This window comes from Macrotis lagotis, chromosome 1, assembly GCF_037893015.1.
Source record: "Macrotis lagotis isolate mMagLag1 chromosome 1, bilby.v1.9.chrom.fasta, whole genome shotgun sequence".
NCBI classification, from domain to species: Eukaryota; Metazoa; Chordata; class Mammalia; order Peramelemorphia; family Peramelidae; genus Macrotis; species Macrotis lagotis.
In genome coordinates this window covers 299,531,825-299,547,482 of record NC_133658.1, presented here as the reverse complement: position 1 = coordinate 299,547,482, position 15,658 = coordinate 299,531,825, and the positions used below count along the sequence as shown (strand labels likewise).

The following is a 15,658-nucleotide window of genomic DNA, read 5'->3' as shown; positions in this document are numbered from 1 at the left end:
AAAGTGTCCTTGTCAGTATCCATCAGCAAGCACATTTCTTTTGTTTTGTCTTTTCCCAGCTATCTAGACAGCTTAGATCGAATCGGAGCCGGGGACTACCAGCCCACAGAGCAAGACATCCTCCGAACCAGGGTCAAAACCACTGGCATTGTAGAAACCCACTTCACATTCAAAAACCTCCACTTCAGGTGAGATCAATGGAAAATACCCATGGTGTTCGGAAAGTATCTCAAGGCAAGTAGATGGACATCTAAATAAACAAGGACTAACTTCAAGATCATACAAATCAAGGCAATACAAATCAAGCTAGTGTTTAGAATGCTCCAAATTCACCCTTCTCCTTTTCCTCCTCCTCTGCTGCCCTAAGGGACAGGCTCAAGGCTGCCAAGCACTGGTTGTTTTCTCAAATGTATGTAGGGTGCTTGGGGTGGGGGAAAGTAGGAAAGAGTGTAGAAAAGGAACAGACATGGAGTCTGTCCTGAAGGAGCCAGGTTGGAGAGGTAGGAATGATACACATGGAACAGTCAGAGACTATAGGGCCTTAGATGATAAGGCCTTCAAAGTTTAATATAAAATGAACATTGATTGAAAGAAGAAGGGGAGAGGAAAAAGAGAAGGGATGATCCAGGAGAATTATGATATCCATGGTTAGGTATTTGGAAGGCTATCCTATGGAAGAGGGATTAGGTTTGTTCTGCTTGGGGCAGAAGAGCAATGGGTAACATTGGAGAGAGGTAAATTTAGATTTGATGTAAGTAGAAGCTTCCTGATAATTAGAGATAGGCTTTCCTTAGGCAGAAGTAAACTGGCAGCTTGGGTCCCAACAAGATTGATAGCCACTGTGGTCTTTTCCAACTTTAAGATTCTGTATTAAGCCAAGAGCCCAGCAAATATCTTCAGACAAGAGAGAAATTGGTTTGGGCTGAAGTGATCATAGGAGGCTACATTGGACTGAGCTATGAGCCAGACCTTGAAGGATGAGTAAGATATATATGGGTGGAGAGAAGGAGCAAAAGTGGGTAGCATACTAGATATGGTATCAAATTCTACTGTGGGAACTCGAATCTCCAAGGGAAGAAGATAAGGTCCCTGTGAGCAGTGGAGGTGATCATTTCAATGAATTGAGCAAAATGAAGGTAGAAGAGAGATAGAGGGAAAATATACAGTCTACTCTCTGAGAAAGGATGCCTCCTCCTGTATGAGTATACAAGCCCAAATATTTTGAAAGGGTCTTAGAAGATCTGATGTGACTACATCTGGTTAGGAGCAGTCAGGGGAAAGGGCCATATATGCCCCACTAATTCTAGAAAGCATCCCCTTGAAGAATCCAAAGAAAAGAATAAAGTCCGAGGGAAGGGTAGATATAAAAGGCAGGGCTCTCAGGTGCCCTGAGCATTGATGCCAGCTGGCTAAAAGGAGGAAGGAATTTCTTTGGAAGGTCCTTACAGAGGATATTGGGTGTTGCACATTGGATTTCTCTTATGATTGAAGGAAGAAACAAGATAGTTGCTGCCCCATTTTCCACATAGCCTTGTTCTCCCAGTCTGGATTCTTTTGATACTACAAGTTCTGTTCTTTCACTGACTTTAGATGTCTATATCTCTGGACATTGGACTGGGAAGGTGAAGCAGGGGGTTAGAAAATCCACATGCAGCACTGTGTCTTCTCTGGAGAGATCCCAGGGTTAGCTGCTGATGAGAGGAACAGGGCTCCTTTCAAGATTCACGAGAAGCTGTGGGAATTGGCTCAAGGACTATTGATGAGGACATATGTGGTCTGAGGGATGGACAACTTTGTCTTACAGTCCAATAATCTGCTTCACGTTCATAAGGCCTAAAGTCATCATGAACCAAGGAGACCTTAGCCATACTTCACAATGGAGCACCTGAGGAGCCTGCCAGGCCTGCCATTACTATTAAGACAGGCCTTTGTTTCCTAACCAAATGTGCCCTCCTCACTCTTTGAGCTATGTTTATGGAGAATGTGGTCAAGAGTTCATAGCTTTGTCTGAAGCTTGGAGGCAACTTCTAGTTGCCATCAGAGACTGGGCCAACCCTGACTTTGAACTGGATGAATCCTAATATTTCCTGGCTTCATCATGAGGCTAGGGTTAGGTGATTTATGAGCTTCTGCCTTCCAGGGTCATTCCCAAAGCTATTATTAGGGGGCCTGGGAGAACCTGGAAAGTTGATTTGACATCAGGCTGATTGATTTGTTCACTTCCAATTTAATTAGATTACAAATCCCAAGAGCTAAGGGCATGATTTTCTCTTCAGTTGGGGTGATGCTGATCCTGTCTCCCAGAGCAGCCCAGGTTAACCTCTCTGCTGCAGTCAAGTAGGGAGGCACTGGGGCTGTAGTTGTTTAGATTGAGGTTAATGAGATTAATCCACTTTGGAAGAAAAATGTGTTCCCTACCTCCCTCATCCCCCTACCCTAGTCCATGGAGGTCTACTCCTCCTACTGCCCCTATAGTACTGAAAGGAACAGAACCAAGGAATCAGGAGGCTAAAGTCCTGAATCAACTCTGCCACTTACTCACTATGTGATCTTGAGCTTGTCATTTCCCACCCTGGGTCTTAGTTTCTTCATCTATAAAATGAGGATAATATTGACCCTGATTGCCTCATACGACTATTTTAAGGGTCAAATGAAGATAAGATAGCTTCAAAAAGTTAATACCATTATATAAATATCAACTTTTACCCATATTATCTTGAAAGGAGGGGCTTCCCAAGATAGCTTTAGATTGATCCCGAATAGGATTATTGGGATCTTGAGTGTGATCCTAAGAATATCCTCTTCTGTACTTCTTGGGGTTTAGGAATAGCCCTGGAAAGATATCAGCTCAGAAATCAAATGAGAGGGTATTCACTTCAGAGAAGAAGAGTTTTGAGGATAGGAGATTCTTGTGGTTTACCTGCCAAATGTATTTCTGCCTTCATGAACCATGCCAGCAGGGTTCGTGAAGGAGCCCCCTGAGTGCAGAGCCCCTGGGCCCTGGGAGAATGGCTATAAAAAGGAAGTTCTCATTAGGGGGATGGGATGGGGTGAAAGTTAGGGATGCATAGAGAGTAAGTGATCAAAAACTCTAGTTGCCCCCACCTCGGGCAATAGAATCATGTTCTATTCTCTGTCTTTCAGGCTGTTTGATGTTGGGGGCCAGAGATCTGAACGTAAGAAGTGGATTCATTGCTTTGAGGATGTCACAGCAATCATCTTCTGTGTCGCGCTGAGCGGTTATGACCAGGTGCTCCATGAAGACGAAACCACGGTGAGTGCATGCAGCCAGGAGGACATTGGCCCTAGGCCTCCTCCTCATTCCTTAGTGGGAGGCTGGATCTTGGCTAGGGGTAAGTTCACTCCAGAATTTGAACCTGGGAGAGAGGGGAGAAGGAAAGAGTCAGTTTCAGTTAGTGTTGAACCCAAGTTGGGAATGCCTTTAGTTAGAGAACTCTGTGACTTTCTGGTTCCTGTTTGACAAAGGCCACTGGTTGTGAATCACTACTTAGCAGCCAATGCAGAAAAAGGAAAAAAGAAAGAAAGTCAACATTCAGGAAGGCCTGACGTTGTCATGAAAACTGTGGATTTCTTAAAAGAAGTCAGGCCTCAGGAACAAGCACTGAATCATGTAGTTAATTAGAAAAAAAAATAGGTCAAGACCTAAAAGAAATCAGTCTATAGGAATATTAGGAAAATAAAATGGAAACTACAATCCATAATCACAGTAGTTCCCTCTTACACTTTGCCAGGAGAGCCATTTGGTGACTGTGGCCCTAATTAGTACTTACTGAAATTTGTTCCTGACTGACTTAACTGACCCATGTTCTTGTCAGAAGAAAATTACTTGGTGCTCTTAGGTACTAGCTTTAATCTAGAACAAGCAAAAAAGTATCTAGAACAAGCATTCTTAACCTGGAATCCATGATTTACAAAATATATTTTGATAACTTTATTCTGGTATAATTGGTTCCCTTATAAACTTATATATTTTATTTTATGCATTAAAAAATGTTCTGAGAAGGTTGTTCATAGACTAAAGCAGACTATCAAAAAATCCCAAATGTAAAAAAGTCAAGAATTTCCATGTCTAGAACCATAAATATAGACCGTATTCCACCAGAGTACTCAGCCTCCCCTAAACAGAGGCCTGCCTCTTTCAATCAACATAGCAGCTGTGGAGAACCAGAGTGATGTCCTAGATTGGTCTTTGAGCCAGAAAGACCAGAGTTCAAGTCCCACCTCTAAAATCTACCAGCTATGTGATTCTGGGAAATTCATGTAACTTATCATTACCCCAGGCAACTGGACAAGACAAAAAGTCATGGAGTTAGGTGCCAATCTGCCATTGGAAAATGGGATTTTTCTCAGAGGAAGCTCCTTACACGAGTAAAAATGACAGGTTTAGTCAAAAAACAATATTCCTGCCCCTCTTCCTTCAAAATGGCAACTGTACTTAGAGCAGCCAGGGCAGGGTTAACTATTCTAAGAGCATTGTTGGGAATAAAATAGAAACTGGGGTAATATGATTTGTACTTTTCTGAGAGGGCAGTGGTTGTTTTGTTCATTTGTCTTCAAAATGAGAAGTGAATAGGCCATTTCTTTTATTGAGTTGCTATGTGCTCTGATGATGATCTGATGATGGTGTGGTGGGGAAAAAGCATGGTATAAGACAAAAGAGCCCTGGACCAGGAGCCAAGAGATCTGAGGTATAATGTTGGTTCTTTACCTATTCCCTGTGCGACCTTGAATACGTAACAACCTCTCGCTGTCTCATTTTCTTCATCTGTCAAATCAGAATGCTTTGCCCTGCCTAATTTTCTGTTGTAAGGATCAAATGTAGCAGTGGTCATGAATACTCTTTAGAAATATAAAAGTATGTTGATGATGTAAAATAGGATTGGTATTATCGTGTGTGTATGCGCGCGCATGTCTTTGTGTTGGAGTCACTACTTGAGTAAATTGAAATGGACCGATTTTGTTTGGTGGGTCCTGGGTAATCCATTTTATCCAATATATACATCCAGGGCTAGCTTTCTTCCTCAACCCTGACTCATCTCTAAAATTGGGATTTCAGTACCTATCCTGCCCAAGAAAGGGGGCTTTACTCAGATTTTGCTATGACAATTGCAAAGCTGGGTACATGGTAGGGGTTTGGGGCTGGGAAGAATCCTGTTAAAACTCTTGTTAAAATTCATTCATCCTATGGTTCTTTGGCTTCTCCCCATAGGTTACATGAAGCCTACAATAAAGTCCTTGGATAGCAGGGAGGGGACATCAGAGAATTGGCCTTTTTTGTTCAGGCCCTAGACTTCCTGAAAGACAGTATTTGCATTGTCATTGGTTGCTTTGGATAGTGGAAAGGGACTATGCATCCCTGAAGAATAGATTTCACTGAAACTGATGCTCAGGAGCAGCTAAGGTGGCACAGTAGATAGAGCACTAGCCCTGGAGTCAGGACCAGAGTTCAAATCTGGCCTCAGACACTTAATTACTTAGCTGTGGGACCTTGGGCGAGCCATTTAACCCCATTGAGCTGCAAAAAAAAAGAAAGAAAGAAACTGATGCTCACTCCTCATCAACATTAACAAGAGTCCAACTCTTGAGGGATTATCTCTGGTGAGATGGAGACTGTCAAGGTACAATGGAAGACTGTTGGACCAGAAGTCCATTGAGCTGTCCTAGTCTTGGTTCTCTCTCTCACCAGTTCACTATGTGAGCTTGACAAGTCATTTAAGCTAATATTCCCAAATAGTATTGGGGTCCTCACAACCTTACTGGAATTTGAAACTGCTTCCATTGACATTGTACATCTAAGTGGTCACTTTTATGCTTTATACTTTTAGCAGTAGCTGAAGCTACCCAAATTTCAAGGTCTACACACCATTCTTCTGATATTCAATCCCAGAATGTACATATGTAAAAGTTCATGAAGACCTTGGACAGTGTAAAAATGGATTAGAGACAAGTATGCTCTGAAAAAGAGAAATAACAATGATCGTTTCTAATGGCATTGTGTTTTTGGAAGCTGTGTGGGCTAGAATGGACTGGGATGAGTGACTGGGAATTGAAGTAGCATAGACAAGGCCACTAGGCCAGGCTGAACTGAACAAAATATGGGATGGCCTCAGATCAGGTATAAAGAGCAAGAGGATGGAGACTGGATTGCATTGTTTGGTGAATGCTTTTAATTCACTCTACTATGACACCTAACCTACCAAAAAAAAAAAGTTCTCACTAATGACCAAAATGCATTTATAGTCATATTAATAATGGAAAGGGCTCTTGGTTGTGGAAGTTTTCTGTAGCAGAGACATATTTCTAGAACTCAATGTGAGGAATGGATAAAAGGTTCAAAAGTCCAAATAAACCTTTAGAAATGGCTCCGCAGTGTTGACAAGACTTCTAGGCAGCATCATGGTATCAGAGTTTTGCCACAGGTGACCTGGTACCTCTGGACTAATCCTGGAGGATCCAAATTCTAAGAGTATCTATCCAGGATGATCTTAAAAGAGGTGTGGAATACGGAATTTTATTCTAATTTTTGGTATGTTTTGGTAATTGCAGGACTTCTTTTAGCAATTTTATCTCTTCTCTGCCACTTATAAGCTGACAACAAGGGTTCCTGGGTAAACATGTTTCCTTAATTCTGTCTTTTCCTTCCTGTCCTCCTCCTCACTTTTGCTTTTCTAATATTCTTTCTGCCTCTTCATTCCTAATCAGAGCTCATGGAGAAACTGAAAGGAGGAGTAGCAGGGTTGATTGATTGGTTGATGAAGGGGAATAATCCCAGTTTCTTTCTTACCCTCCCCCTTTAGACTCTGGGGGGAACTAAAAGGAAAGTCTCCTCCCACATTCCTCCCTTCTCAACAGTCTCTCCCTACTTTGAAGAATGTCACTTTAAAAAAAAAAAGAGCACTCAAAGTGTCAAAAATAAAATGCCATTTTCAGAAAAAGGATTTTAGAACCTCTATTGTGCATTAACCTTTTCCCCCAATGGGTAAGTGGAGTCAAGAACCAGCAGCACTAGAAATGTCCAGATTTTTCAACTCTGGCTGGTTTGTTGGATTAATCAAACAAAAAAAAACTTTGAGTTTTGGCTGGCCCACCCAAGGAGGCTTGGGGCCAGGCTGGCTCCAGAACATGCTTCCCCCCTTACCAGGGGGTGTCCTGACTCATGTCTCCAAGGGTACTGAAGTCCCCTCATTTCCAGAATTCCTTAGATGCTCTCCAGGTCTCATTCTGTGCACTCAGAATCTAGGATGCTTTAGAGGACAGCTAGACTCTCAGTATGCACCAATCCCTGAGGTTCCCTGGAGACTTGTTCACCATTTAGGATTAGAGTTATAGTCTGGAGTCAGGAGGCATTTTAGGTTAAAGTCAGGCAAGCTTAAAGATGAAAACTGAAGGAGAAGGAAAAGGGAATAAGACAAGGTAGAATGAGGAATATACATTTCCGAGAGCCCCGCCCTCCCCTTATAAGCAGAATTTTTAAGTCAAGTTGACTTGAGTTCAGATCCCATCTCAGACACTAGCTGTGTAATCCTAAGCAAATCAATTAACTTCTGTCTTCCTAAATGAAAAATGGAGATAATAATAATAATACCTATCTTGCAGAGTTGTTGAGAGGATCAAGTGAGATTATACATGTATCATATTTTGTAAACTGTAAAGTGCTCTATAAATGTTAGCTTTTATAAACAATCAGCTTTTGTCTGTAGTCAGAGAATGGAAGCATTAGCTTGATGCTATGACTGGGTTGCGGGTAAAGTAGATATCAATATAGATATAAACACATTTTATATACTTATACAGACTACATATATGTGTATATACATACAAATATAGATATATAAAAAAGGTCTCTGCTGTATGAAGCTTGTAGTGTGATAGGGCAAAAAAAAGATAGACATACATGACCTCTTCACTAGCTAAGAAAAGCAGGTCCACTCAATCTGTAGACTCTAGCCTCAGACTGCCAGCACAAACTTGATCTTTGGTGATTCACTGGGAAGAGATGGTTGTGAATCCCTCTTTGCTACAAAAAAAAAGGAAGAAGAATAAAGTCTGAGCTGCAATCCATCTATTGGAAGTACCCTCCAGCCTGAGTTGCTGCTTCTGGCTAAAATGTGGGCCAGGGACTTATAAAATGAGATACTTTTTCTATGTTCACTTAATACCCACTATCAAAACACAAACTTCCAGTGGTATGGGTCCTGCCCCATAGCTGCTATCATCCAGGGACAGAATCCAAACTCCAATGGGGCAAGGCCCCCCCACTCTGCCTGCCATCACCCTGGGACTCTGGGGTGCCTCTCGTCCTTTCCTGGAGAGCACAGCTCTGGCATCAGCCCCTCGATCCAAATGTCTCCAGGTTTCTACACACCACAGATTTTCCTCCACTACCTGCTCTTATCTTCCCCAACAAAGACCAAAAGCTGAGCATATTTTGAGAGACACCAAATCTGTCAGGTATGAAGCCCTTCCCCCAAATCAAGCCAATCCCATTAAGAGTTGAAAGCAGCAGAGGTTTGGGATGATGCGGGGTGACTTTGCTGTGAATTCCCTTCTTTTCCCAGGAATCAATCACTTTGCTTTCATTTGTCCTTTTCATCATCTTCTTTCAGTCTCCATCACCTTAGCCTATAACCCAAAGCTACTCTGGCTTCTGTGTATTTAAACCTCAGGACTCATTGGCCAGCAAGTTAATATTCTCCCCCAAATCACAAGATGATGTAGATAGCTTAGCCTACTGAGTCCCTGTTTGGCCCCTCTGATTTTCATGTGGTTTTTTTTTTATTGTTACTGCTTTTCCCCTGATCCCCCCTTTTTTTTCTTGTTTGGTTTGTTTGGTTTTGTTGTTTTGTTTTGTTTTTTCCTTCCCCTACTTTTTTCTTGGATCATCATCCAGAGAAACTCATCCCCCAAAATCCACTGATCAATTCCCCTTCAGTCCTAGCCCAACCAGGCTAAAAAATCAATCACGCACTGGGCAGAAGTCACAGCAAGATCATTACCGGGATGTCAGTACCCCCTTGGTGTCTGCTTCCAACTCTGGATTAATTCGAGGATCTCACCAGTCCTCGGTTAATGATATCCAACTGAATGCGTGCAACCTCCAAACCCTGCTGGCAAAATTGAATGAGAACGTGATAAAAGAAATCTGCATGAGCCATGTTACCATGTAGATATGTTCAAAGGGCGACAGTAGTCCCCCTCCCCTTTACATGCATGATGCATGAACACATATATTTACATATATATGAGCTGGAATCCTTTAGATTCCCCAGCCTCCCCTTCCTATCACACCCTTGAAACAGTCCTGCCCCAGCCCTGCTGTCCTTGCCTGTGTGTTGAATGGAGTAGGGACTGCATTCATGTCCGTCCGTCCGTCCGTCCGTCCATGTGGACCATTCTGTCCCAGTCCTGTCCAGGCTGCACAATGCGTAGCCTCGATCTACTTTCCCTTTGCTTTTCTCGTTGTTGGTGGTGATTCAGCTGGCTTGGATCCCTCTGCATGTCGGGTCACCTTGGGGGGTGGTGCCCTTCCCCTCATGCCCCTCTCTGCTCTGTTACAGAACCGCATGCATGAGTCCCTCAAGCTTTTCGACAGTATCTGCAACAATAAGTGGTTTACTGACACCTCCATCATCCTCTTCCTGAACAAGAAGGATATATTTGAAGAGAAAATTAAGACATCACCACTGACCATCTGCTTTCCTGAATACACAGGTAAGTCAGGGATCAGGGAAACATAACTGAATTGACTTCTTCAGGGAACAATATAAAGTTTATTGTATCAGGATCAGCCCAGCAGTGAAACAGTGGATAACCCCAAACAGTTAATAATCCAAAAATTGGGGCAGCTAGGTGGTGCAGTGGATAGAGCACCGGCCCTGGAGTCAGGAGTACCTGAGTTCAAATCTGGCCTCAGACACTTAATAATTACCTAGCTGTGTGGCCTTGGGCAAGCCACTTAACCCCATTTGCCTTGCAAAGTTCTAAAAATAATAATAATAATCCAAAAATTTTGCCTGGAGAATGTATTATGCCTAGTCTTTTTTTTTTTATAATGCCATTTGGCTCGGACAAATATTAAAAAGGGCATAGGTGGTGGTCAACAGCAGGGAAAACCAACCACTATTTGCATATAATAGCAATGGATAAATAGATGACCTCAAACAAGGAAGCAGGAAGTGTCAGATCCTGTCTCTAACATATACCAGCTATGAAATCTTGGGCAAGTCACTTAACCTCCTAATGCTCTAGGCAATTTCTATGACTATAAATTGACATTCATTGATACAGGGAGTTTCCTTATCTGGTAATAATCTGGGACAGCTAGGAAGCAGAGTGGAGAGAGCTCAGGGCCTGGAGTCAAGAAGACCTGAGTTCAAATTCAGTTATAGACACTTATTATTTGTGGGATTCTGGACAAATCACTTAACCTCCATGTGCCTCAATTTTTCCTTGAGAAAACTGGTGATAAAGATATCATCTAGGGGCGGCTAGGTGGCGCAGTGGATAAAGCACCAGCCCTGGAGTCAGGAGTATCTGGGTTCAAATCTGGTCTCAAACACTTAATAATTACCTAGCTGTGTGGCCTTGGGCAAGCCACTTAACCACATTTGCCTTGCAAAAAACTAAAAAAAAAAAAAAAAAGATATCATCTACCTCCCAAGGGAGTTGTAAGGATCAAGACATAATATTTTTGTAAAGGACTTAGCACAGTATATACATTGAGTCCTATATAAATGTTTGCTGTTATTTTTATCAGTTTTGTTTTTGTTATTATTTTTTGTCCTTCATTCTTTTTTTTTTTTTAGGTTTTTTGCAAGGTAAATGAGGTTAAGTAGCTTGCCCAAGGCCACACAGCTAGGTAATTATTAAGTTGTCCTTCATTCTTGAAGAAGATCATGAAATCAGGGAGGTGATGCCATGACAAGCACGTGAATTGGATTTGAATGAAGGGGAGCTGTGCTGTCTCCAGCCTCTCTTTCTCATCCAGAGCCATTTGGTTTCAATGGCCAGATATGAATCAGGATAACTGCACTGAGGCAATCAGGGTTAAGGTTACACAGTTAGTAGGTGGCAAGCATCTGAAGCTGAATTTGAACTCCCATCCTTCTGACTTTATGTGCTCTATCCACTGCTCCACCTAGTTGCCTGCTGTTATTATTATTATCAATAGGATAATAGATTTAGACCCAGAAGAGACCTTGAAGTCTCCTTATTCTACTGAAGAAGAAATAGGCCCACCATGGTAAAGTGATTTGCTCACAGTCAGATAAGTAGTAACTCAGATCTTTTGACTCCAAAGGCAGTGCTTTTCCTACTCTACCAATTCTCTGTCTTGACAGAAAAAAATCACAGATCCAGTCCCTAGCCGTATCCCTTGGGAGAATGATCAAGTGGAAAAGTTTCTGAATTTGGAAACTGAGAACCTGGATTTGAGTACTAACTAAGCCACCTTGGGCAAATTGCTTCTCCTCTGAAGGTCTCTGGTGTCCTCCTCTGTACAAGAAGGCTGGACAAATGGATCCTTTTCAACATCAAGTGTTCTCATCCTCTCATTTGTATGGTGGTCCTTGGTTGCTGATAGTGAGCAACCTTTTGAAACTGAGAGATCTCAGGCACCCAGGAAATGAGCACCAGTAGCTCAGGGAGCCCCAGGGACCCCTCCCCAAGGCAACACAACAAAGGGAGGGCCCCAGTGTTGGGAGAGAGGGATAAGTTAGAGTCCCCTAAGGCAAATGTGCTCAGTGTCTCTACCCTAGCAGAAGTTATCGGTGCCTTTGGTGGTCAGAGAGAAAGAAGCATGTTCCCAAACGGTGAAGTCTCATGAACATACGGTCTTAGATGGAAAGACAACAAGGCCTTAGGTATACATCCTAGCTCCCTCTGGTTTTTCCAGTCTCTCTATGCACATGTAGAGGGGTACCGAAAGGAATGGAGTGATTAGAGCTGAGTGAGGTTAGTTAAGAAGATGAGTATGGTGCGGCTAGGTGGCACAGTGGATAGATCATTGGCCTTGGAGTCAGGAGTACCTGAGTTCAAATCCAGCCTCAGACACTTAATAATTACCTAGTCATATGGCCTTGGGCAAACCACTTAACCCCATTGCCTTGAAAAAATCTAAAAAAAAAAAAGATGAGTATTAAACAGTATTTACGATGTTACATAGTGATAACTAACAGAAAGACACTGGATTTGGATTCAAGTCTGGGTTCAAATTCTGCCTCTGCTCATTACTCTCTGAATGACTATGGGCAATGATATAACCTCTCTGAGCATTGGTTTCCTGTTCTATAAAATGAGACTGAATAAACTCCAAGTTTCCTTTAGTCTCTATGTCTTTGACTTTAGCCCAATAGGACTGCAGCATCCTCCATTTGCCTTTCCTGGACTAGAGCAGGAAAAATAAATTACATTTATTGAGCATCTGCAGAACCTTAGGAACCCTTCAGATTTGGGGCAACAAGGAGAAGAGGTAGGGGCAGCTAGGTGTTGCAGTGGATAGAGCACCGACCCTGGAGTCAGGACCTGGGTTCAAATTCACCCTCAGATACTTAATAATTACCTGTTTGACCTTGGGCAAGTCACTTAACCCCATTGCCTTGCAAAAACTAAAAAAGGGGTGGGGAGGAAGGAGCACAGCAATGAAATCACACACAGGATGGACCAAATGAACAGGTCTTAGATTGTATCCTTGTATGGTGATCATAGAAGGCATTCAACTCTATCCTGAGGCAGGAGAGCAGCCCAAATAGAGAGCCTCATTGAAACTGTGTCTCATTAAGGCATTGTAGGCTTCATAAGCCATGTTTGCCATGGACCTCCTAGAGTCAACTATCATTTATGACCATTTTTTATCCACCATAGGCTGTTTATCCCAACAGTGGGCTATCCTAACTCCCTGCCTCTCCTCCTTTATGTCCATAATAGGAATGCTACAAGTAGATCACTAAGCACCATCAGTCCATCCAACTACTAAGAAGAGGCTTAGGTCAAAGATTAGGCCAGTGGAGAAGATGAAACTATTTTCCAGAGTTTTTTCCAGTCCCTGGAGCCCAAAAGCCCTGCCACCCTTGTCTGTAGTTCAAACATGCAAGATAAAGTAAAAAGTCATAGGATCATAGTTCTGGGTGTGGAGGAGATATCAGAAGTCATTCAGACATAATCTTAGAATTATAGATTTAAACAGAAAACAAAGACAAAACATTAGGTATAGAAGTAGAAGGGATTTTAAAGGTCATTGACGCCAATCCTTCATTTTACAGATGAGATCACTGCAGCCCAAAATATTAAGTAACTTGGACAGAGTCACATGGGTATTAAACATAATCATTAGAATTTGAACTCATATCCTCAGAGCCAGTGTTCTTTCTCCTATGCTAGGCCAACTCTGATGGAACTGCCAGCCTCGTGGACTATAGTGACATAAGCCCATTATGTTGTCTTGCAAGGAAGACATTGTTTTGCATGGTTAGTTCTAATGTTACCTAGAGGTGATTTAGGTACTAAGTAAACATTTATGTCTTTTAAAATACACCATTGATTTAAGAGATACAGAAAAGAAGTGTCACCCAGTGGTGACTGTCACCCAGCCTTGAAGTCAGGAAAACCTGGGTTCAGATGCCTACCTCTGACATATCCTGACTGTAACCCAGGACAAAAGTATCCAGTCTCTCAGTGCTAGAGTACTGCTCTAAGCAGTAAGGTGAAGAAAGACATAACCTTCATTGATGGAGAGAGTTTCTTCACTTGGGAGTCTCCTGTACTAATGAATCACTGGTCTAATCCTTCTCCCTATTAAGAGGGATTCTATTGACCTTCTGAGCTACCATCTGGTTTTCTAGGGTCTTGGGCTTGATAAAGGAGAAAGAGGTGTCTCCACATGATATCTCAAACCCTGCTCATTGTGTCAGATGGTGGGGTCCTATATCCAAATATTTCTTTTGCCACCCCTGGACAGAGCAGATTGTGTAACCTCAGTCCTTAGCGAGCAAGATCCTCCCTAACTTCTTATGTCCCTGAATACTTTGCTCCTCCCTGTAGCAGCATCTACTTAGCTGTACCCCAGGAATTGAAATTCTTTCTGAGATCTGTGGGGTAAGCTTAAACCCAACTGTTGTTTGTTGGCCTCTTTTACTATCAGCCTTCTGCACAGTGTATCAGCCTGTGTCAGCTATGATAGCCAGTGGATCACTGGATGTATGGTCCTGAGATAAAAGGGTCCCCACTATGGTAGCCAGAGTTGGAGGGTTTTGCTCTCTTTCATCAAGCATAATTTTAAGGCAAGTTTAAGGGACAGATGTGGAGATTGGACAAGGGATCACCCTACCAATGCCCAAGAACCCAGAGTAGCAAGCAAGTCCCTCTCTGTCAGGTCAATATTTGCTGCTCTCACTACCTGGTTATGTCAGTGGGTTTTGGTTGTTTTGTTGCAAAAAAAAGCAATTCACATTTTCCTTGGAGGTGGCAGGACTATATATAAAGCTGAACTAAAAATGTCCTTGAAAGATGAAAAACAGATTATATGCCTGAACTCCAAAGCTCTTACTCTCCCAAAGGAGCTTTTTTTTAATGCCACGAAACCTGACCTTCAAGGAAATCCAACTGTTCCCTCAACCTCTCTTCTAGAGTGTCAGTGGGATTCTTCTAGAATTCCACTGAAACAAGGTTGGAGCTAAAATGTTCATTTATTAAGAAATGATGGAAAGAAAGAAGGTAAAGAAAATAAGGAAGATCAGAGCTACTGCAATATAAAGAGATAGCAAGAATCTTCCGTTTAACCTTATCTAACCCTGTCTGCACTCTTATTCTCTACCTTGGTTTCTGCAAACAGCTCCTAGCCAAAAAAAAAAGTGGGGGAGGTGGAGGTGGAGAGTACTGCTCCTGCTTCCAAAAGAAAACCATTTCTTGGAAAGAAAAGATATCTTTTAGGTTTCAGCTCTCTACCCCTGAAAAACAAAGAAAAGTTCTCCCTCAATCACCCCAATCAACTAGGGAGCCCACCAGAAGAGAACTGGATTGGAAGCTAGAAGATGTGAGTGAGCTCACAATCCTGCTGGAGACACAGTAGCTGTGCAGCCTTGGGCAAATCACTTAACCTCTCAGTCTTGTTTTCCTTATAAGTAAAATGGGTTGTCATAAGGGTCAAATTAAATAGCATACACAAAGCACTATATAAATATTTATTATTGTTATTATTATTATAATGACCTCCAAAGTTTCCTCTACACAAAGGGTTTCTTTATAGCAGTGGGATAGCAGTGGGAGCTTTCAATGAATAAATGATCATCTATTAAGCTCTTATCAGGTAAGTGCTTAAGAAGATTGTCATCACTGAATAACTGCTTATTGAATCTCTGGAAGTGATCTGACCAAGGGAGAATCTCCTTTTTTCTGACAACTACACCTCTTCTAGGGGCATTTGGTGGTTCAGTGAATAGAGAGCCAGATCTAAGTCAGGAAGACTCATCTTCCCTGAATTCAAATCTGGCCTCAGACACTTACTAGCTGATTGACCCTACAGAAGTCACATAACTTTGTTTGCTTCAATTTCCTCATCTGTAAAATGAGCTGGAGAAGGAAATGGCAAACTATTCCAGTATCTTTACTAAAAAATCCCAAATGGAGTTACAAAGAGTCTAAT

The 15,658-nt window shown here is 42.2% G+C and overlaps 1 protein-coding gene across 3 annotated transcripts in view; it reads left to right on the top strand.

Moving 5' to 3' along the window:
* Positions 1–15,658, top strand: part of GNAO1 (G protein subunit alpha o1) — a 261,560-nt gene that overhangs the window by 225,660 nt on the left and 20,242 nt on the right. For 2 of the 3 annotated variants that reach the window (XM_074211282.1, XM_074211284.1), the window contains 3 exons: positions 60–188; positions 3,145–3,274; positions 9,579–9,732. In XM_074211282.1, coding sequence (XP_074067383.1) covers positions 60–188; positions 3,145–3,274; positions 9,579–9,732 — 413 coding nt within the window. The remainder of the gene's footprint in view (positions 1–59; positions 189–3,144; positions 3,275–9,578; positions 9,733–15,658) is intronic. The other variant, XM_074211283.1, reaches the window with a different exon arrangement.